Below are 21,644 nucleotides of genomic sequence, written 5' to 3'. Positions count from 1 at the left end.
AGGAAGAACCTAAGGACAAACTTAATGCAATTCATAATTATGAAATTTAGCTATGTCTGAAACTTTCCTTCCAACATATAGTATCACTGTAAATAATCACAAATAAATAAAATCTTGGTATTGTTTGTCACTAATGTGTTTCTAAAATTACACATCTAGTACATGTGATCCAAAATTATTTGTTCCTTAAGAGCAGATAGATTTAATTGAAAAAACACTGCTATTATTTCACAATTAACTTTTTTTAAAAAAAAATTCTAATAGTATGATTTCCATGTTCCTGGAGTTGAAATATTACTCTATACTGCTACTGAAAACCTCACTGAATAATTTAAAAAAAAAAAAAGTTTGCTGAATAGCAGCAATTTTATATTGTACCTTTTAGACACAACTGGAATTTTAAGAATAGCAGGAGAAATCTTGGGTGCACTCTATTTCTTTAGTTCTACAGTTTTTTAAGATGAGTTTCGGGCAAATAAACTAATTGAGGTGAATTGTAGAAATGTAACCAAAAAACTGGATAGACTTTACTTCAGTACAGTTCATTGAAGATCTACGGATATTTTCATAGATTAAACTAAAAAAAAAAAGTCTTATGTCTTGTCAACTCTTCGTTTGTTTGTTTTTAAAGTATAGAAGGAAATATTCCATAGCAATGCTTTCATGGCTGAGTAAAGCTTGCAAACATGTACTCTTCATCATCACTGTGAATTTCATAATCTCTATACTAATTCTGGCTAGATCATTATTGATGCTGCAGTTTCCAACAACTGCTTTTAATTAATTAACTTCTTGCAAGAAATACTCATTAAACAACTGGTCCCATATGAACTAAAAACTTTATTTCTAATATTGCCTAATAATTAGACAGATGCAAAAAAGTAGTAGGATCTTGGTCCAGAGAGCACTGTTCCTGCCCATCTTCTGAAGGATGCATATTTTTCAGATGAACTTGCTTTGGTGAAGCTTGTTCCGTGACTGCATTGTTTATAGCCAAACTTCCTGTTTCATTATGAAGCCCAAAGATAATAAGTGGACGTGCCATATTACATGGTCATTAGACAAGAATTGAACACACGTACAACTTTAATGAAAGATAATCTTGTTGAAGCATTGAACTATGTAACTAAGTAATATAGCTTTGACCATCAGCTGTATGTCTCATTAAACAAATGAGTCTGTGAACTGCTGTGTCCGCGACCTAAATGATAAACAATGACATCTTGGACAATAATTTTTAGTCTTGAGCACAATGTAGATTTGTATTTACCGTTCTAACTCACGAAAAGACTTAAAAAGGGTTGAGTTTCTGAAATAGTTACTTCAAAAAACTAATAATGTTTTCAAGTCTACATGGACCTAATGTTGATTCAATAAGATTATTTAAACACTAAAAGCAGTAATCTGTATTGTATTGTATTGTTTCATGGTACACTGTTTCCCTGTGAGATAGAGAACAGTAACAAGTATTTTTTCTAAATACCTTGAAACTCAACTGTGGAAACAGAACACTATACTTAAAAGCCTAGCAGCTGGAACACAGTAGGATCCTAGTATTAAATAAATTCACACTTCTCTTGTGAGCCTTTCAATGGCTCTAAAATAGACAATCTTGCATCTAGATACTGAGATAAATTAACTGAGAACCTTGAATTTAACCTTGTGAAGTAAGCTCCCACTGTCCACATTCAGCCTTGTTTCTCAGTGCGACATTGTGTATGACGAAATGTATTCAATATAAAGCATATAAAATGTAGATTGCATTTTAAATTACATGGCCACTTATAGGTATCATATATCCATCAGCTTATTTAGTTAGTTGAATATACATATTCTGCAAATGATTGCACATGTCTATTCCACTTAGATGTTTGAGTGCCCCAGGCATTCAGACTGGAGAGTTTTCTCTACTCATACCTGTTGGGATGGAGCATGTATCCTTGTGCCCAGCAGGAGGTATAAAGGATAAAGCCACCCTGTACCTCCCTCAGCCCTGGTCTACACTAGGACTTTAGGTCGAATTTAGCAGCATTAAATCGATGTAAACCTGCACCCGTCCACACAATGAAGCCCTTTATTTCGACTTAAAGGGCTCTTAAAATCGATTTCCTTACTCCACCCCTGACAAGTGGATTAGCGCTTAAATCGACCTCGCCGGCTCGAATTTGGGGTACTGTGGACACAATTCGATGGTATTGGCCTCCGGGAGCTATCCCAGAGTGCTCCATTATGACCGCTCTGGACAGCACTCTCAACTCAGATGCACTGGCCAGGTAGACAGGAAAAGAACCGCGAACTTTTGAATCTCATTTCCTGTTTGGCCAGCGTGGCAAGCTGCAGGTGACCATGCAGAGGTCATCAGCACAGGTGACCATGATGGAGTCCCAGAATCGCAAAAGAGCTCCAGCATGGACCGAACGGGAGGTACGGGATCTGATCGCTGTTTGGGGAGAGGAATCCGTGCTATCAGAACTCCGTTCCAGTTTTCGAAATGCCAAAACCTTTCTGAAAATCTCCCAGGGCATGAAGGACAGAGGCCATAACAGGGACCCGAAGCAGTGCCGCGTGAAACTGAAGGAGCTGAGGCAAGCCTACCAGAAAACCAGAGAGGCGAACAGCCGCTCTGGGTCAGAGCCCCAAACATGCCGCTTCTATGATGAGCTGCATGCCATTTTAGGGGGTTCAGCCACCACTACCCCAGCCGTGTTGTTTGACTCCTTCAATGGAGATGGAGGCAATACGGAAGTAGGTTTTGGGGACGAAGAAGATGATGATGAGGAGGTTGTAGATAGCTCACAGCAAGCAAGCGGAGAAACCGGTTTTCCCGACAGCCAGGAACTGTTTCTCACCCTAGACCTGGAGCCAGTACCCCCCGAACCCACCCAAGGCTGCCTCCTGGACTCAGCAGGCGGAGAAGGGACCTCTGGTGAGTGTACCTTTTAAAATGCTATACATGGTTTAAAAGCAAGCATGTGAAAGGATTACTTTGCCCTGGCATTTGCGGTTCTGCCTTTGCAAAAGGTTTCTGGGGAGGGCAGCCTTATTTCGTCCTTCATGGTAGGACACTTTACCACTCCAGGCCAGTAACACGTACTCGGGAATCACTGTAGAACAAAGCATTGCAGTGTATGTTTGCTGGCATTCAACCAAAATCCGTTCACGCGGTGGGAGGAGGCAAAATGCGACCTTGTAACGAAAGCACATGTGCTATGTATGTAATGTTAACAGCAAGGTTTACCCTGAAAGAGTGTAGCGACTGTTTTATAAAATGTGTCTTTTTAAATACCGCTGTCCCTTTTTTTTTCTCCACCAGCTGCATGTGTTTCAATGATCACAGGATCTTCTCCTTCCCAGAGGCTAGTGAAGCTTAGAAAGAAAAAAAAAAACGCACTCGCGATGAAATGTTCTCCGAGCTCATGCTGTCCTCCCACACTGACAGAGCACAGACGAATGCGTGGAGGCAAATAATGTCAGAGTGCAGGAAAGCACAAAATGACCGGGAGGAGAGGTGGCGGGCTGAAGAGAGTAAGTGGCGGGCTGAAGAGAGTAAGTGGTGGGCTGAAGACAGGGCTGAAGCTCAAAGGTGGCGGCAGCGTGATGAGAGGAGGCAGGATTCAATGCTGAGGCTGCTGCAGGACCAAACCAGTATGCTCCAGTGTATGGTTGAGCTGCAGCAAAGGCAGCTGGAGCACAGACTGCCACTGCAGCCCCTCTGTAACCAACCGCCCTCCTCCCCAAGTTCCATAGCCTCCACACCCAGACGCCCAAGAACGCGGTGGGGGGGCCTCTGGCCAACCAGCCACTCCACCACAGAGGATTGCCCAAAAAAAAGAAGGCTGTCATTCAATAAATTTTAAAGTTGTAAACTTTTAAAGTGCTGTGCTTAAAGTGTTGTGTGGCATTTTCCTTCCCTCCTCCACCACCCCTCCTGGGATATCTTGGTAGTCATCCCCCTATTTGTGTGATGAATGAATAACGAATGCATGACTGTGAAGCAGCAATGACTTTATTGGCTCTGCAAGCAATGATTAAAGGGAGCAGGGGAAGGTGGTTAGCTTACAGGGAAGTAGAGTGAACCAAGGGGCGGGGGGGTTCATCAAGGAGAAACAAACAGAACTTTCACACTGTAGCCTGGCCAGTCATGAAACTGGTTTTCAAAGCTTCTCTGATGCGTACCGCGCCCTCCTGTGCTCTTCTAACCGCCCTGGTGTCTGGCTGCGCGTAACCAGCAGCTAGGCGATTTGCCTCAACCTCCCACCCCGCCATAAACGTCTCCCCCTTACTCTCACAGATATTGTGGAGCACACAGCAAGCAGTAATAACAGTGGGAATATTGGTTTCGCTGAGGTCTAAGCGAGTCAGTAAACTGTGCCAGCGCGCCTTTAAACGTCCAAATGCACATTCTACCACCCTTCTCACTTGCTCAGCCTGTAGTTGAACAGCTCCTGACCACTGTCCAGGCTGCCTGTGTATGGCTTCATGAGCCATGGCATTAAGGGGTAGGCTGGGTCCCAAGGATACATATAGGCATTTCAACATCCCCAACAGTTATTTTCTGGTCTGGGAATAAAGTCCCTTCCTGCAGCTTTTGAAACAGACCAGAGTTCCTGAAGATGCGAGCATCATGCACCTTTCCCGGCCATCCCACGTTGATGTTGGTGAAACGTCCCTTGTGATCCACCAGAGCTTGCAGCACTATCGAAAAGTACCCCTTGCGGTTTATGTACTCGGCGGCTTGGTGCTCCGGTGCCAATATAGGGATATGGGTTCCGTCTATAGCCCCACCACAGTTAGGGAATCCCATTGCAGCAAAGCCATCCACTATGACCTGCACATTTCCCAGGGTCACTACCCTTGATATCAGCAGATCTTTGATTGCGTGGGCTACTTGCATCACAGCAGCCCCCACAGTAGATTTGCCCACTCCAAATTGATTCCCAACTGACCGGTAGCTGTCTGGCGTTGCAACTTCCAAAGGGCTATCGCCACTCGCTTCTCAACTGTGAGGGCTGCTCTCATCTTGGTATTCATGCGCTTCAGGGCAGGGGAAAGCAAGTCACAAAGTTCCATGAAAGTACCCCTACGCATGCGAAAGTTTCGCAGCCACTGGAAATCGTCCCAGACCTGCAACACTATGCGGTCCCACCAGTCTGTGCTTGTTTCCCGAGCCCAGAATCGGCGTTCCACAGCATGAACCTGCCCCATTAGCACCATGATGCATGCATTGGCAGGGCCCATGCTTTCAGAGAAATCTGTGTCCATGTCCTGATCACTCACGTGACCGCGCTGACGTCGCCTCCTCGCCCGGTATCGCGTTGCCATGTTCTGGTGCTGCATATACTGCTGAATAATGCGTGTGGTGGTTAATGTGCTCCTAATTGCCAAAGTGAGCTGAGCGGGCTCCATGCTTGCCATGGTATGGCGTCTGCACAGGTAACTCAGGAAAAAAGGCGCGAAATGATTGTCTGCCCTTGCTTTCACGGGGGGGGGGAGAGAGGGAACGGGGGGCTGACGATATGTACCCAGAACCACCCGCGACAATGTTTTAGCCCCATCAGGCATTGGGATCTCAACCCAGAATTCCAATGGGCAGTGGAGACTGCGGGAACTGTGGGATAGCTACCCACAGTGCAACGCTCCGGAAGTCGACGCTTGCCTCGGTACTGTGGAAGCGCTCCGCCGAGTTAATGCACTTAATGCACTTTAGAGCATTTTCTGTGGGGACACACACACTCGAATATATAAAACCGATTTCTAAAAAACCGACTTCTATAAATTCGACTTAATTTCGTAGTGTAGACATACCTTCAGTTTCTTCTTACCGTCCATTTCTAGAAGTTAGAGCTCCTTGCGTACTGTTGCAATTGGGTGCTGAAATAAGAATTCCCATAGCATGCTACAAAAGCAACCTTAGAACCAGATTAAAAAAAAAGTATTAAAATGCCCCAGATTCCCCCTCAAACCCAACTCCTTAAAAACCCTTTCTGAATTCCATTACAGTAACTCCTCACTTAATGTTGTAGTTCTGTTCCTGAAAAATGCGACTTTAAGCGAAACGATGTTAAGCGAATCCAATTTTCCCGTAAGAATTGATGTAAATAGGGGGGTTAGGTTCGAGAGAAATTTTTTTCACCAGACAAAACACACAGTATAAGTTTTAAACAAACAATTTAATACTTTACACAGCAATGATGATTGTGAAACTTGGTTGAGGTGATGAAGTCAGAGGGTGGGATATTTCCCAGGGAATGCCTTACTGCTAAATGATGAACTAGAACAGCTGAGCCCTCAAGGATTAACACATTGTTATTAATGTAGCCTCACACCCTACAGGGGAGGGGAGACAGCATGGCAGACAGAAACACACACCCTGTGTATGTGAGACAGAACATGAGAACATAAAAATGGCCATACTGGGTCAGACCAAAGGTCCATCAAACGCAGTATCTTGTCCTCTGACGGTGGTCAATGTCAGGTTCCTCAAAGGGAATGAACAGACAGGTTATCATCAAGTGATCCATGCCCTGTCACCCAATCCCAGCTCCTGGCAAACAGAGGCTAGGGATACCATCCCTGCCCATCATGGCTAATAGGTCCATCAGTGGCTATCTTTCATGAATCTATCTAGCTCCCTTTTGAACCCTGTTATAGTACTGGTCTTCACAACACCCTCTGGCAAGGAGTTCCAGAGGTTGACAGTGCATTGGGTGAAAAAATACTTCCTTGTGTTTGTTTTAAACCTGCTACCTATTAATTTCATTTGTTGGCCCCTTGTTCTTGTATTATGAGAAAAAGTAAATAACACTTCCTTATTTACATTCTCTGATTTTATAGACCTCTATCATATCTCCCCGTTAGTCGCCTCTTTTCCAAGCTGAAAAGTCCCAGTCTTATTAATCTCTCCTCATACGGAAGCCGTTCAAGACCCCTAATAATTTTTGTTGCCCTTTTCTGAACCTTTTCCAATTCCAGTATATCTTTTTTGAGATGGGGCGACCACATCTGCACGCAGTATTCCATGTGTGGGCATACCATGGATTTATATAGAAGTAATATGATATTTTCTGTCTTATCTATCCCTTTCTGGGTGATTCCCAACATTCTGTTCGCTTTTTTGGCTGTCACTGCACATTGAGTGGATGATTTCAGAGAACTATCCACAAGGACTCCAAGATCTCTTTCTTGAGTGGTAAAAGCTAATTTAGACCCCATCATTGTATATGTATAGTTAGGATTAGGATTATAGAGAGACGCGCATTGCCCCTTTAAGTACGCTGACTCCACTCTAAGTACTTTTGCCTTTTTAAGTAGATCAGGAAGTTGAGATAGCCCCTGCTGCCAGCACGCTCCCTCTGACCTGAGTCCTGTCTTGCCCCCCTGCTGTATGGAAATGGGGTAAGCGAGGGGGAGAGGGGGTCACCCTGACATTAGCCCCCTTCTTTCCGCCCCGCATAGCAAGCAGGAGGCTTCCGGGAGCAGCAATGGCAGTGGGGGGAGGGACAGCTGAACTGCTGGCAATTGATATCCTGCTGGGCGGCTGCCGCACAGGGAACTTAGGGGAGCGGGGAGCTGATGTGGGGCTGTCAGTCCACCCTGATTCCAAGCCCCCACCAGCTGCTCTTTCTGCAAGCAGTGGACAAAGCAGGCGGCTGCCAAACAACGTTATAAGGGAGCATTGTGCAACTTTAAACGAGCATGTTTCCTAATTGACCAGCAACGAAACAATGTTAACCAGGACAACTTTAAGTGAGGAGTTACTGTAGTTTCTAACCGCTGCCAGAAGTTTGTTTCCCTTTGACCATCCAACGCACAAGGGTAATTTCTCCCTTTATTGTTGAGTATTCCATGTTCAAACTAATAGACGTAAGATGGGACAATAGATGGGGAAGCCTCTGAGTTATTACAGAGAATTCTTTCCCAGGTATCTGCCTGGTGGGTCTTGCCCACATGCTCAGGGTCTGATTGCCATATTGGGAGTTGGGAAGGAATTTTTCCCTGGGTCAGATTGGCAGAGACCCTGGGGTTTTTTCACCTTCTTCTGCAGCATGGGGCACAGGTCACTTGGAGGCTTAAAGTAGTGTAAGTGGTGAATTCTTTATAACTTGAAGACTTTAAACAATGATTTGAAGAGTTCAGTAACTAAGTCAGAGGTTAGGGGTCTTTTTCAGGAATGGGTGAGGTTCTGTGGCCTGCAATGTGCAGGAGGTCAGACTAGATGATCACGATGGTCCTTTCTGACCTTGAAGTCTATGAGTCTATGAGGGAAAAAAAAATACTCAGCTCATTCTTTCCCCTGCCACTGGAAATGTTGATAAACCCTGAGAGCAGTATTCAGAAGATTCATAGAAATGTTGGGCTGGAAGGGACCTCGACAAGTCATCAAGTCCAGACACCTGCACTGTAGCAGGACCAAGTAAACCTAGATGATCCCTAACATGTGTTGTTCAGCTTGTTTTTAAAAGCTTCCAATGATGTGGACTCCACAACCTCACTTGGAAGCCTATTTGAGAGCTTACCTGCCGTTATCGTTAGAAAGTTTTAATATCTAGCCTAAATCTCTTTTGCTTCAGATTAAGCCCATTACAACTTGTCTTATCTTCAGTGTACACGGAGAACAATTAATCATCGTCCTCTAACAGCCCTTAACATACTGGAAGACTGTTATCAGGTCCCCCTTCAGTCTCGTTTTCTTAAGACTAAATATGCCCAGTTTTTTAAATCTTTCCTCATAGGTAAGGTTTTCTAAACCTTTTATCGTTGTTGCTCTCCTCTGGACTTTTTCCAATTTGTCCACATCTTTCCTAAATTGTGGTGCCCAGAATTGGACACAGCCCTCCAACTTGGGCTTACCAGTGCTGAGGAGAGTAGGACAACTACCTCTTGTGTCTTACATGTGACACTCTCTTGTTGATACGCCCCAGAATCATATTAGTGTTTTTTTAGCAGCAGCAGCACATTGATGACCAATATTCAGTTTGGGATCCATTATAACACCTGATCCTTTTCAGTAGTACTACCGCTTAGACACTTATTCCCCATTTTGTAGTTGTGATTTGGGGTTTTTTTTCTTCCTAAATGAAGTACTTTGTACTTGTTTTTATTGAATTTCATCTTGTTGGATTCAGACTAATTCTCCAGTTTGTCAAGGTCATTGTGAATTTTAAACCTATCCTTCAAAGTGCTTGCAACCCCTCCCAGCTTAGTGTCATCTGCAGATTTTTTTAAGCATTCTCTTTACTCTATTATGCAAGTCATAAATGACAATATTGAATAGTACTGGATCCACGGATGACCCTTGTGGGACCCATTTAATACGCCCTCCCAGTTTGACAGAAAACCATAGATAACTACTCTTTGAGTACCATCTTTCAACCAGTTGTGCCCCCACCTCATAGTAAATTCATCTAGAAATTTCCCTAGTTTGCTTATGAGAGTGTCAAGTGGAACTGTCTCAAAAACCTTACTGAAATCTAGGTATATCACATTTACTGCTTCCCCTTTCTACAAGGTCAGTAATCTTACCAAAGAAGGAAAATAAGTTGGTCTGGCATGATTCGTTCTTGACAAATCCATGCTGACTATTCCTTATAACCCTATTATCTTCCAGGTGCTTATAAATTGATTGTTTAATAATTTGCTCAAGTATGTTTCAGAGTATTATCGTTAGGCTGACAGGTCTATTATTCCCTGGGTCCTCCTTGTTCCCTTTTTAAAGATAAATACTATGTTTGCCCTTCTCCAGTCTTCTGGGTCCTCTCCTATCCTCCAGGAAGTCTCCAAGATAATTGCCAATGGCTCCGAGGTTGCTTCAGCTAGTTTCTTAAGTACCCTAGGATGAATTTCATCAGGCCCTGCTGATTTGAATACATCCAACTTATCTAAATATTATTGAACATACTTGTGCTGCTCTTACGTACTCCTCATGAATTTGACCATATTTCCACATTTTGTATAATTTCATGTCATTAAAGAGCTGCAGATGGAGTCATATTGGCTTCTCACTATTCTTCCAATCTTTCCTTTGTATTGGAATAGTTTTCTGTTGTGCCTTTAATATTGTCTTCTTGAGGAACTGCCAGCTCTCCTGAACTTCTTTTCCCCTTAGATTTTCTTCCTATGCATTCATCATTTTCTTTGCATTCTTCATCATTTAATTTTTCAAAATTCACTCTCAAAACTCCATTTGTTGTTTTGTGTAACTTTAGTACGATAGCCAAGCCATGGGTGGTTTAATAAAAACACATTTTTGTTATTCAGTTCCTAGCACAACGAGCCCCTTATCTCTGAATAGGGCTTCTAGATGCCACTATAATACAAATAATAAGAATACATGGAGATTTGATCAGTACTCTTTACTTAGGCAAAACTTCAGCTGACTTCAACCGTGCTCTATAGCAACTATTCAGTTAGAATGTTCACTGACAATTGCTGAAGAGGGCCCAGAAATTGCATCCTTCGTGTTAAGTTCCCAAATGGGACCAATGTCAAAGATAAATGTTAAAATTTTACAGTGTTCTTATACTTTGAAAGAGGAACTGCCCCCACCCTCGTGACAAGTAAAACAAAGCAACAAAACCAATAAGTTCAATTTTAGATTTTTTTTTCTTTGCACAAATTCTACTTAATGAGGTAGAGTACAATCTCACTAACTTTATTCAATGACATCTGAAACATTCATTTCAAAAAATGCATGTGTACTTGGTTGTACATAAAGGTGTGCATATGCATAAATGCTTGATGTGGGCCCAGGCATTGTACGCTGAACAATACACTTTAAAATATTGGAGGCCCAATGTTTATAAATATGGTAAAGACCCAACTCTGGAAAATAGATCTGACTGAAAACATCACAAGCAGAAACTTCACAAAATGACTATGAATGAAAAACATTCACTGATATTTCCTGAGTCAAAGTAACACTACCAACTTAAACTTCATTGGGCTTCAGACAGTTGATCTTCTTTGGTTGGACCATAATGTTTATAATCTTACTGAGGAAAAATGTATGTCAAAAAAAATTGAGTGTCTGTGATATTGTTTTAGCAAACAATGAGTGCAATCAGTGATATCTTTTTGGAAACGTGACATCTGAACATCTTTTGGGCAGTATGTCAATGTGTATTTTGTTTTTAAGACATTCAAGTATGCTATGAATGTCCCAAATGTTAAACTTGGCATGAAAGTGACATGCATTTGTTTCTTCGTTGGTTTACAAGTACTGTCCCAAAATGTTTCTTTTGGAAGAATGTTCTTTTTCATAATGTTTACTGTGTTCTATCATCACATTCTAAATATTCTGAAAAATAGATAGCATAATGTCATACAATGATTAAATAATACCCTGGTTCCTTTCAGTTGCTTATATAAATGGAAGATTTTATAGTTAATGTTCTATACACCTGAAATTGAAAAAAAATAGTTATTTCTTTTTATTATAAATCTGAAGGTCTCTGGTAGACCAAAGATTAAAGGTTAAGTTTAGAATAACTAGACAGATCACAAATTTCTGTATTCCTAATACTGGTGTTCCAGTAGTTTTTTTCCTATAATTTATGCCACTTGATGGCAAACAAGTCAGAGAACAAAAATAGAAAACTGTTTTTAAACTGATACAGAATTCTAAAAATGAGGGAATTAGTGAAACTTCCTGTATTTAGTGGTAAAACCTCTCACTTGTATCCTTTATTTAAGTAATGTGATCATACTGGCTTGGATAATATGTGATTTTGAAATGTCCACGCAAGAACCATTTTTTCCCCTAGCTTCCCTCCCCATCCCTGCCTCTCGTGGTCAAGGCCAACATCCTTCTAGTTAAAAGTGTTGGGCAGGACTATCTTCAGGTCCCAACAATTCCACTTTCTAACTGGAGGTGCTGTTTCTCTTTTTCTTGTAATGCCAGTGCTGTGTGCTTCCTACACAATGTGAAGTCTTCAAGTCATGATTTGAGGACTTCAGTAACTCCGCCAGAGGTTATGGGTCTATTATAGGAGTGGATGGGTATGATTCTGTGACCTGCAATGTGCAGGAGGTCAGACTAGATGATCATAATGGTCCCTTCTGGCCTTAAAGTCTATGAGTGTAATGTCCCCCAGCCTTCTTGGCCCAGAGGATGTAAGAGATTACAAATTTAGGAAAACAGTTTAATCCTGGCAGTAGCTGACTTTCCACATAGCTGACTTTTCATCCATAAATGTTTCCAATATTGCATTTTATTGCAAATCTTTTAAAATATTTTCCTAAAATACATTTTGAAGGAATTTAATACCTGTTTTCTAAAAAATGTTTGCAAGACACTATCTAAACATATTTATTCGTATATGTTACTGTACTGTATATACTATTTTTGTTCCTTCCTAATAACTTGTGCATGAAATAAAATTTTTATTTCTTAAGTTCATCTGTTCATGCAACTTGTTTTGGGTCTAACCATTTCTTTAAAGAGCTCTAGTGTCTCTGTGCTTTGGAGCAAGGAGTTGAAACTTGAAAAGTTAATGGTCCTGGGCCAAGGAGATGCCTTTTCCTGCCTACTTGAAAATGCAAGAGGATTTGGCAAGCAAAATTCTGACAGCTCTCATTTGCAATGCTTAGTACAGCTTTAGGTAGAGGCTTGCTGTTAAAATTTCTGAGCAATCCCTCTGCACTGATAATGCTCTAGCTCCCCAGAGCTCCCTATATACCAACTGTTCTGAGTATTCTTCCAGCCCCATGAAGTTTCTGCATGTCAGTTGTACAGAACACCCTACATATACACCGGCAAAGCGGCAGCTAGAAAATATCCATTGGCCTAAGGCGAGATGTTCTGGATTGGGAGCAAAGAGGAGATCATGAGGATAAAATTTTCAAATGTTCCTAGGGACCAGATTTTTAAAGATCTGTACGTGCCTAAAAATGCAGTTAGGTGCCCACTGGGATTTTCAAAAGTATATAGATGCCTAACTCCCACTGAAATCAATTAAACTTAGGTACCTATCTGTCTCTTAGGCACTTTAAATACAGTAAATTATGAACACCAGAATTACGAACTGACTGGTCAACCACACACCTCATTCGGAATGGGGAAGTATTCAGTAAGGCAGCAGCAGGGACAAAGCACAGTACAGTACCATGTTAAACAAAAACTACATGTGTTTGAAATTGGTTATGTGCATTTTTGTATACTGAAACGTAAATAAAATGAATTACTGCTACCTGTTTTCTTGGCTTGTGATTGGTAAACCAGTTCAGTATGAACTAGGCTGTATTCAGCTCCAATAGAGATTAGCATGGAAAGAAAGAGTTGGCCTGAATGAATTTACTGAGGCAAAACTTAGATCATTTATTTTAAAATAAGAAGTCAGGTGTGGATTCTAAATCTGCCTCTGCTGGCAATTAGCAGATTACCAAAGGTCTTGCTAACCTTGGCAAGGTTGTAAGATAAAACTTACATAATGTCAAACAGTTCTTGTACAGTTTTTTTACAGTATTCAGTGGGATTCAAAGATTTTGTATATGAGAGATGTTCTCTCTGTTTTCTTGGACACTTAACATTTATTGTAAACAATGCAATTAAAGATTTGCTTCCTACCTATGTTTGAACTCCCTTGATGCACATTCAGTGATTCATTGTGGGATCTTGTTCCAAAAGTGTGTGTTTGGTTCCACCTTCAGTTCTGCAAAGCCCTATGGTATCTCACTGTTTTTAATGATTTTTTTACTCAGTTTAAATTGGTGTCAGTCAGAGGTAACTCCACTTTGACTTTTGTAGAATTACATCAGTGTAAAAAGATGTAATGAGAGGACGATCAGGCTTAAGTGTACGCTTGTTGTCCTCATGCCCAAATGCAAGCAGTGGCAATAACAGAGGAAACCTTTAACTGTGTCTGGACAGCTGTTTCCCCTCAATTCTCCAGTTGGTTGCAGTTCTCCAATCTGAGGTGATTCGCAGTGAGAGCAACCATTCCTGGTCTGCTCACGCAAAGCCTCCAGCATTTAAATCACTCCCAGTTATACTGTATGAGTGGTATAGCCAGCCACTCATAAATTACACTGCAGGAGAACATGAGCAAATACCAGTCCCAAATTTCCCCCCAGAAATGTGCATCTTGTACTGCCCAGCTCCCACCTGGACAACACAGGCTCATATAAAGTCCATCATTTTATTAACAGAAAATAATATGCACAAATCCTGTTATCCCAAATGGAGTTTCACAAGCACAATCCAAACACACTGGTTTAGATAAAACAAATTTATTAATTCTGGAAAGATAGGTTTTAAGTGATCACAAGCGACGAGGCATAAAAATTAGAATTGGTTACAAAGAAATAAAAAGTAAAACTCAACTAATACCTAACTTAACAAGCTAAGGGAATTTGAAGCTGCTTCCTTTCTTCAAGTGTTTTTGGTGTCATTGATAGAGAGAAAGGGAGAGATAATTCGAGGTGTATTTCTTTCCTCTTATAACCCTTTCTCTTGTGCAAGAATAATCTCCAGCTGATGGTCGAGAGGCAGAAAGTCTGTGGATGGAAACCTCCAGCTGTTTCTTTGTTCAAGATGTAGATTTTTGCCCCCACCCTCTCTTCTGACAAAGAGCAGCCACTTGATTAAGTGATGGTCCATTTGATTTTGTTGGCTCCTGGCTGAGGCATTGGCTAACCTTTTGTCTCTGGGGAACTGGTTTGTGGCTGCCCTCCACAACGTGTTGGAGCATGTCAGTAATATCAGACAGTAGGATATTATAATTTATATGCAATATTGCCACACATATTTTACCAGGACAATAATGATCAGCAAATCATGAGTTTTCAAATGGCACCTCACAAGGCATACTTTGTACAAGGTTTACCATAATCCTGTAAATGGGGCAAATATAAAGGTACAAACTGTCACAGTCTAAAGAGCTAGCATTGGAATGCAAAAATGTGGAGTAGACCTGTCGTTGAAAACCAGACCTAGACCAGCAGGGGAGCCTTGGGCCATCTGGGGCTCAAACACTAAACAAGACAGGACCAATGAAGAGCTCCAGGTTTTCTCTCTCTTCCCCAGGGATCTTTTTCTTTTTCTCTTCTCATTCAAGTAGATTCTACTGAGACTTTTGTGTCATGGCTATTTTCATGGTATTTGAGCATTTTCCAGGGTGAAGAATAAACAGGGATACTAGTGCTGTCATGTGAGGTTTCCCTTCTTTTCCTCCCTACTAGAGAGACTAGTTGCATATGTATTTTCCTTTTTTAAATGTATACATGTGTGTATGTGTATGTATATGTATATAACATTGTGTGGGTGTGTGCACGTGTGTGAATGCATGCTAACTTACTGGCTTGCTTGCTCTTCTTAGTGGGAAAGCAAGACTGAAGAGGTAAGTTTTACATTTGGACCAGAAAGTAGTGAGGTATATTGTTCTAAATTCCTGCAGAAATGAACTCCTTTGCCTCTTCCCTCTTTTCTCATTTTCTCTTTCTGACTCCTCTCTCTCTCCCCTCCACTCCCAACTTCCATAGCAAGAGAACCTCTGTCAACCTCTAATATCGAGCTTTTTAAATGCTTTCACTCTTTTCCGTGCCCATAAGCTGTAGGTATGATCTTAATGTGAGTGACTGCTTTTATTCCTTCAAATTGTAGGAAGGCTGTGCCAATGCAGGTATACTTCATTCTGATAAACTGGATTAGTTCTTGGATTCTTAGGTGTCAGATAAACTTTTCAGGTCCTCAATATGAGTAAAAAAACATGGTCCCATGAAATCCAACTGCATTTAGACTGAACAGGTGTTCCACCATATCTTACTGTGATGTGGGGCTGTTTAGTTACCTTGACTCCGCCTATTTTGACTATCACTGACTTACATGAGACTGTATTTAAAAATTACTTTGGCTGATCATTGACTTTAGTTCCTAATGTTGAAGATTTTGGCTATGTTGATATCATTTTGAAATTAATGGCAGAAAGAATATTTAACAGAAAGGCTGACTGCTAAAGCTAGTTTGGTGGTAGCGTGCTCCCAAATGAACATGCCAGTTAAAGAAGAAAGCTTAATGTCCCAGGGCTAACTCAGGACAATGAATCAGTGTTGGATGATGAGGAGAAAGAGTTTAAGTGTTGTGTGTTTCTCTGTCACATTTTTTCTGGCAGTCTGACCTGTTGTCTACAATCAGTTACTATAATTCACCAGATGAGCACCTAATCTATCATTAGAGACTAAGCCCTGGTCTACACTAGGACTTTAGGTCAAATTTAACAGCGTTAAATCGATGTAAACCTGCACCCGTCCACACAATGAAGCCCTTTTTTTCGACTTAAAGGACTCTTAAAATCAATTTCCTTACTCCACCCCTGACAAGTGGATTAGCGCTTGCCAGGTCGAATTTGGGGTACTGTGGACACAATTAGATGGTATTGGCCTCCGGGAGCTATCCCAGAGTGCTCCATTGTGACCGCTCTGGACAGCACTCTCAACTCAGATGCACTGGCCAGGTAGACAGGAAAAGAACCGCGAACTTTTGAATCTCATTTCTGGAGACTGCAGGAACTGTGGGATAGCTACCCACAGTGCAATACTGTGGAAGTCGACACTTGCCTTGGTACTGTGGAAGCACTCCGCCGAGTTAATGCACTTAATGCACTTAGAGCATTTTCTGTAGGGGGACACACACTTGAATATATAAAAACGATTTCTAAAAGACCGACTTCTATAAATTCAACCTAATTTCGTAGTGTAGATATACCCTAACAAATTTATTTGAGCATAAGCTTTCGTGAGCTACAGCTCACTTCATCAGATGCATTCAGTGGAAAATACAGTGCGGAGATTCATATATATAGAGAACATGAAACAATGGGTGTTACTATACACACTGTAACAAGAGTGATCACTTAAGGTGAGCTATTACCAGCAGGAGAGCGTGGGGGAGGGGGAGAGGAAACCTTTTTTAGTGATAATCAAGGTGGGCCATTTTCCGCAGTTGACAAAAACGTCTGAGGAGCAGTGACGGGTGGAAGGGGGGAATAAACATGGGGAGATAGTTTTACATTGTGTATTGACCCACCCACTCCCAGTCTCTATTCAAGCCTAAGTTAATTGTATCCAGTTTGCAAATTAATTCCAATTCAGCAGTCTCTTTGGAGCCTGTTTTTGAAGTTTTTTTGTTGAAGAATTGCCACGTTTAGGTCTGTAATCGAGTGATCAAAGAAATTGAAGTGTTCTCCAAGTGGTTTTTGAATGTTATAATTCTTGACATCTGATTTGTGTCCATTTATTCTTTTACGTAGAGACTGTCCAGTTTGACCAATGTACATGGCAGAGGGGCATTGCTGGCACATGATGGCATATATCACATTGGTAGATGTGCAGGTGAACGAGCCTCTGATAGTGTGGCTGATGTGATTAGGCCCTATGACGGTGTCCCCTGAATAGATATGTGGACACAGTTGGCAACGGGCTTTGTTGCAAGGATAGGTTCCTGGGTTAGTGGTTCTGTTGTGTGGTGTGTGGTTGCTGGTGAGTATTTGCATCAGGTTGGGGGGCTGTCTGTAAGCAAGGACTGGCCTGTCTCCCAAGATTTGTGAGAGTGATGGGTCGTCCTTCAGGATAGGTTGTAGATCCTTGATGTGTTTGAGAGGTTTTAGTTGGGGGCTGAAGGTGAATGCTAGTGGCGTTCTGTTATTTTCTTTGTTGGGCCTGTCCTATAGTAGGTGACTTCTGGAAACTCTTCTAGCTCTGTCAGTCTGTTTCTTCACTTCAGCAAGTGGGTATTGTAGTTGTAAGAATGCTTGATAGCGATCTTGTAGGTATTTGTCTCTGTCTGAGGGATTGGAGCAAATGCGGTTGTATCGTAGAGCTTGGCTGTAGACAATGGATCATGTGGTGTGGTCTGGATGAAAGCTGGAGGCATGTAGGTAGGAATAGCGGTCAGTAGGTTTCCGGTATAGGGTAGTGTTTATGTGACCATCGCTTATTAGCACTGTAGTGTCCAGGAAGTGGATCTCTTGTGTGGACTGGTCCAGGCTGAGGTTGATGGTGGGATGGAAATTGTTGAAATCATGGTGGAATTCCTCAAGGGCTTCTTTTCCATGGGTCCAGATGATGAAGATGTCATCAATGTAGCGCAAGTAGAGTAGGGACATTAGGGGACGAGAGCTGAGTAAGCGTTGTTCTAAGTCAGCCATAAAAATGTTGGCATACTGTGGGGCCATGCGAGTACCCATAGCAGTGCTGCTGATTTGAAGGTATACATTGTCCCCAAATGTAAAATAGTTATGGGTGAGGACAAAGTCACAAAGTTCAGCCACCAGGTTTGCCATGACATTATCGGGGATAGTGTTCCTGACGGCTTGTAGTCCATCTTTGTGTGGAATGTTGGTGTAGAATGCTTCTACATCCATGGTGGCCAGGATGGTGTTTTCAGGAAGATCCCCGATGGACTGTAGTTTCCTCAGGAAGTCAGTGGTGTCTCGAAGATAGCTGGGAGTGCTGGTAGCGTAGGGCCTGAGGAGGTAGTCTACATAGCCAGACCATCCTGCTGTCAGGGTGCCAATGCCTGAGATGATGGGGCGCCCAGGATTTCCAGGTTTATGGATCTTGGGTAGCAGATAGAATACCCCAGGTCAGAGTTCCAGGGGTGTGTCTGTGCGGATTTATTCTTGTGCTTTTTCAGGGAGTTTCTTGAGCAAATGGGGTAGTTTCTTTTGGTAACCCTCAGTGGGATCAGAGGGTAATGGCTTGTAGAAAGTGGTGTTGGAGAGCTGCCTAGCAGCCTCTTGTTCATATTCCCACCTATTCATGATGACGACAGCACTTCCTTTGTCAACCTTTTTGATTATGATGTCAGAGTTGTTTCTGAGGCTGTGGATTGCATTGTGTTCTGCACGGCTGAGGTTAGGGGGTAGTGATGCTGCTTTTCCACAATTTCAGCCCGTGCACGTCGGCGGAAGCACTCTATGTAGAAGATCAGTCTGTTGTTTCGACCTTCAGGAGGAGTCCACCCAGAATCCTTCTTTTTGTAGTCTTGGTAGGAAGGTCTCTGTGGGTTAGTATGTTGTTCAGAGGTGTGCTGCAAATATTCCTTGAGTTGGAGAAGTCGAAAATAGGATTCTAGGTCACCATAGAACTGTATCATGTTCGTGGGGGTGGAGGGGCAGAAGGAGAGGCCCCAAGATAGGACAGATTCTTCTGCTGGGCTAAGAGTATAGTTGGATAGATTAACAATATTGCTGGGTGGGTTAAGGGAACCACTGATGTGGCCCCTTGTGGCATGTAGTAGTTTAGAGAGTTTAGTGTACTTTTTTTTTGTGGAGAAGCAAACTGTGCGTTGTAAATGGCTTGTCTCCATAAACTTCCTCATGGCTGGACTTTACAAAAACTAGACAAGCCATTTACAACACAAAGGAGGTGCTGTCGTCATCATGAATAGGTCAGAATGTGAACAAGAGACCAACACGGCTGCTACTCTGAAACTAATCTTTCTTTCTGTTAAGAGTGGTTTTGGTGGTGGAAGGTTTTAGACAATTTTAAGAGAGGCCATCATGAATAAAGCCCAACCTCAAGCTTTAAATGAAATTAAGTTGATTGATTTTATTTATTTAGATTTATAAAAATAACAAAATGGTGCCCTTAATATCCTGGGTATCCTTAACAGTCATTCAAAAACTGTATCAAACAGATATATAAACAAGAAACCAGTAACAAACTCACAAAATATTTCTGAAACTAATCATCTGCTTGAAAAATCTTTGTATTTTTGAATGTAATAAACTATTCCATTTATTCTTACCTTTATTACTATTTGAAATTTTTTGGACAAAGCATCCAGAAGAAAATTAATCTGATCATGAAACGGAGATCTACCCTGTTAGCAAATCCAAGATATTATGGTGGGATATAGGGAAAAATTAGGAATCTGTGACACTGTTGCCTAATCTATAAACATAGTGAAGCCATCTCACTAGTTAGATATGTTCAATAAAATGTTTTTGTTAGCATAGTCAATTTGCCATTATTTTTCTGTTGCGCCCTAGGTGCAGTAGAAGAAAAACTGTTAATACAATTAATTTAATTGGATACAAAGTACCTGCCTAACCCCATTTCAGTTTTTCTGTGTGAGATTATCAGGTTCAGCAGCAGCCTGCAGTGATATTTTTTATAAAGGGTAGTTGAAAGCTGAGCAATAAGAAAGTTATCTGGTCATTAGAACCTCTCAGCTTTTTGGCTCCATTTTGGTCTCTGTGTACAGTGGAGATCAGATATTTACCATGATTAAGGCAGTGTTTCTACTCACCATTACTTTGGCAAATAATAAAAATAACAAAGAAATAACAAAGAAAATAACAAAAATAACCCTTCTGGGAAGCTAGAGATACTAACAGTAATTTGTACTTTTCTTGCCACTTGTAAATTGGCATTTGAAACTGATACTAAGTTTCAACTGTGGATCGAGATGTGTGCTCTAAACTAAACAAATTGTAGTAGAGGGAAAAGATCATTGCAGAATTACTTGGTATTTACCCTTCTGTCTGTACCAGAAGGTTATTCCTTGGCTTATGTGGTGTGCTGAATACACAGTGGAATATTAGAGGGTTGCAACATAGTTTAGAAGTGCTGCACATCACGAGTTGTCTAACGGGGGCTCTGTGTACTGAATGTATTTATAGATTTCCAGTGGTTGCTAACAATCCCTTTAATGTCACCATAGATAACTTGGCACAGCCACTAAAGTTTGTGTGCTGTATGAATGATTCTTCTCTGTCCATTTGTTGAATTAGCCTAATTACATAATTTTCGAGGGAGACACATCATTGCCATATATGTTATGTATGAAACATACATTATACTGTAAATGCCAGTCTCAAGAAAGTTGTGGTCTCTTGACCTATAAGCATGTGCTTATTTGGTTAACCCTTGCTATATTTGTTTTTAAAAATAATCCTTTTGTTGTTTGTTCTTCTGAAATCCTCTCTACTCTAACCCCAAATTTAGTACTAGTATCTCATTAAGATATTTGTTGCTTGATACAGTGCACTAAACTCTGCACAGTGCGCTTTGCACATCATCATAGATTTATTTCAGAGTAGATTTATAGATTTTAAGGCCAAAAGGGTCTCTTATGATCATCTAATCTGAACTCATGGAGAACACAGTCTGCAGAACTTCACCCACTAATTTTTGCATCAAGCTCATAACTTCTGTTCTGGTTATAGCTCTATAATATTTAGAGAAAGATATCCAGTGTTGACTTCTGCTGCAAGTTATAGAGAATCCAGCCCATCCTGGGGTAAGCAGTTCCAATGGTTAATTATCCTCACTGTTAAAAACCTTTCCAATTTTTCACATTTTTTTTGAAGTGCAGACACAAGAGTTCGACACAGTTTTCCAGTAGTGGTCTCACTAATGCTGTATACTGGGGTACATACCACCTTCTACTCCTACCAGCTATTCCTGTGCTTATACCTCCAAGGATTGCATTCACTGTCTTTAGTTAACTACAGCATCACACTAGGAGCTCATATTCAGTTGGTTATCTACAATTACCCCAAGTCCTTTTCAGAGTCTCTGCTTTCTAGGATGCAGTCCCTCATCTTATAAATGTGACCTATATTCTTGTTTCTAAAGGTGTGATGTTACGTTGTCTGTATTCAAATGCATGTTGTTCAAGCGATCCCACCTCACCAAGCAGG

The 21,644-nt window shown here is 41.4% G+C and overlaps 2 protein-coding genes across 8 annotated transcripts in view; both read left to right on the top strand.

Moving 5' to 3' along the window:
• SBF2 (SET binding factor 2) overlaps positions 1–21,644 on the top strand; it is a 571,331-nt gene that overhangs the window by 246,990 nt on the left and 302,697 nt on the right. The gene's annotated exons all lie outside the window — the stretch shown is intronic.
• Positions 1,772–3,874, top strand: LOC125637770 (uncharacterized). Its single transcript, XM_048852767.2, has 2 exons — positions 1,772–2,926; positions 3,314–3,874. Exons 1-2 carry the CDS (start codon positions 2,347–2,349, stop codon positions 3,466–3,468), a joined length of 735 nt encoding a protein of 244 aa, XP_048708724.2. The 5' UTR covers positions 1,772–2,346; the 3' UTR covers positions 3,469–3,874.

Source organism: Caretta caretta, chromosome 6 (assembly GCF_965140235.1).
Source record: "Caretta caretta isolate rCarCar2 chromosome 6, rCarCar1.hap1, whole genome shotgun sequence".
NCBI classification, from domain to species: domain Eukaryota; kingdom Metazoa; phylum Chordata; order Testudines; family Cheloniidae; genus Caretta; species Caretta caretta.
This window is presented reverse-complemented; position numbering and strand designations above follow the sequence as displayed.

Bases quoted from the DNA above. Each gene is read 5' to 3' on its own strand.
- LOC125637770 (XM_048852767.2), top strand. From the start codon at position 2,347: ATGCAGAGGTCATCAGCACAGGTGACCATGATGGAGTCCCAGAATCGC. The intron at 2,927-3,313 runs GTGAGTGTACCT...TTTCTCCACCAG, and splicing joins AGGCGGAGAAGGGACCTCTG to CTGCATGTGTTTCAATGATC.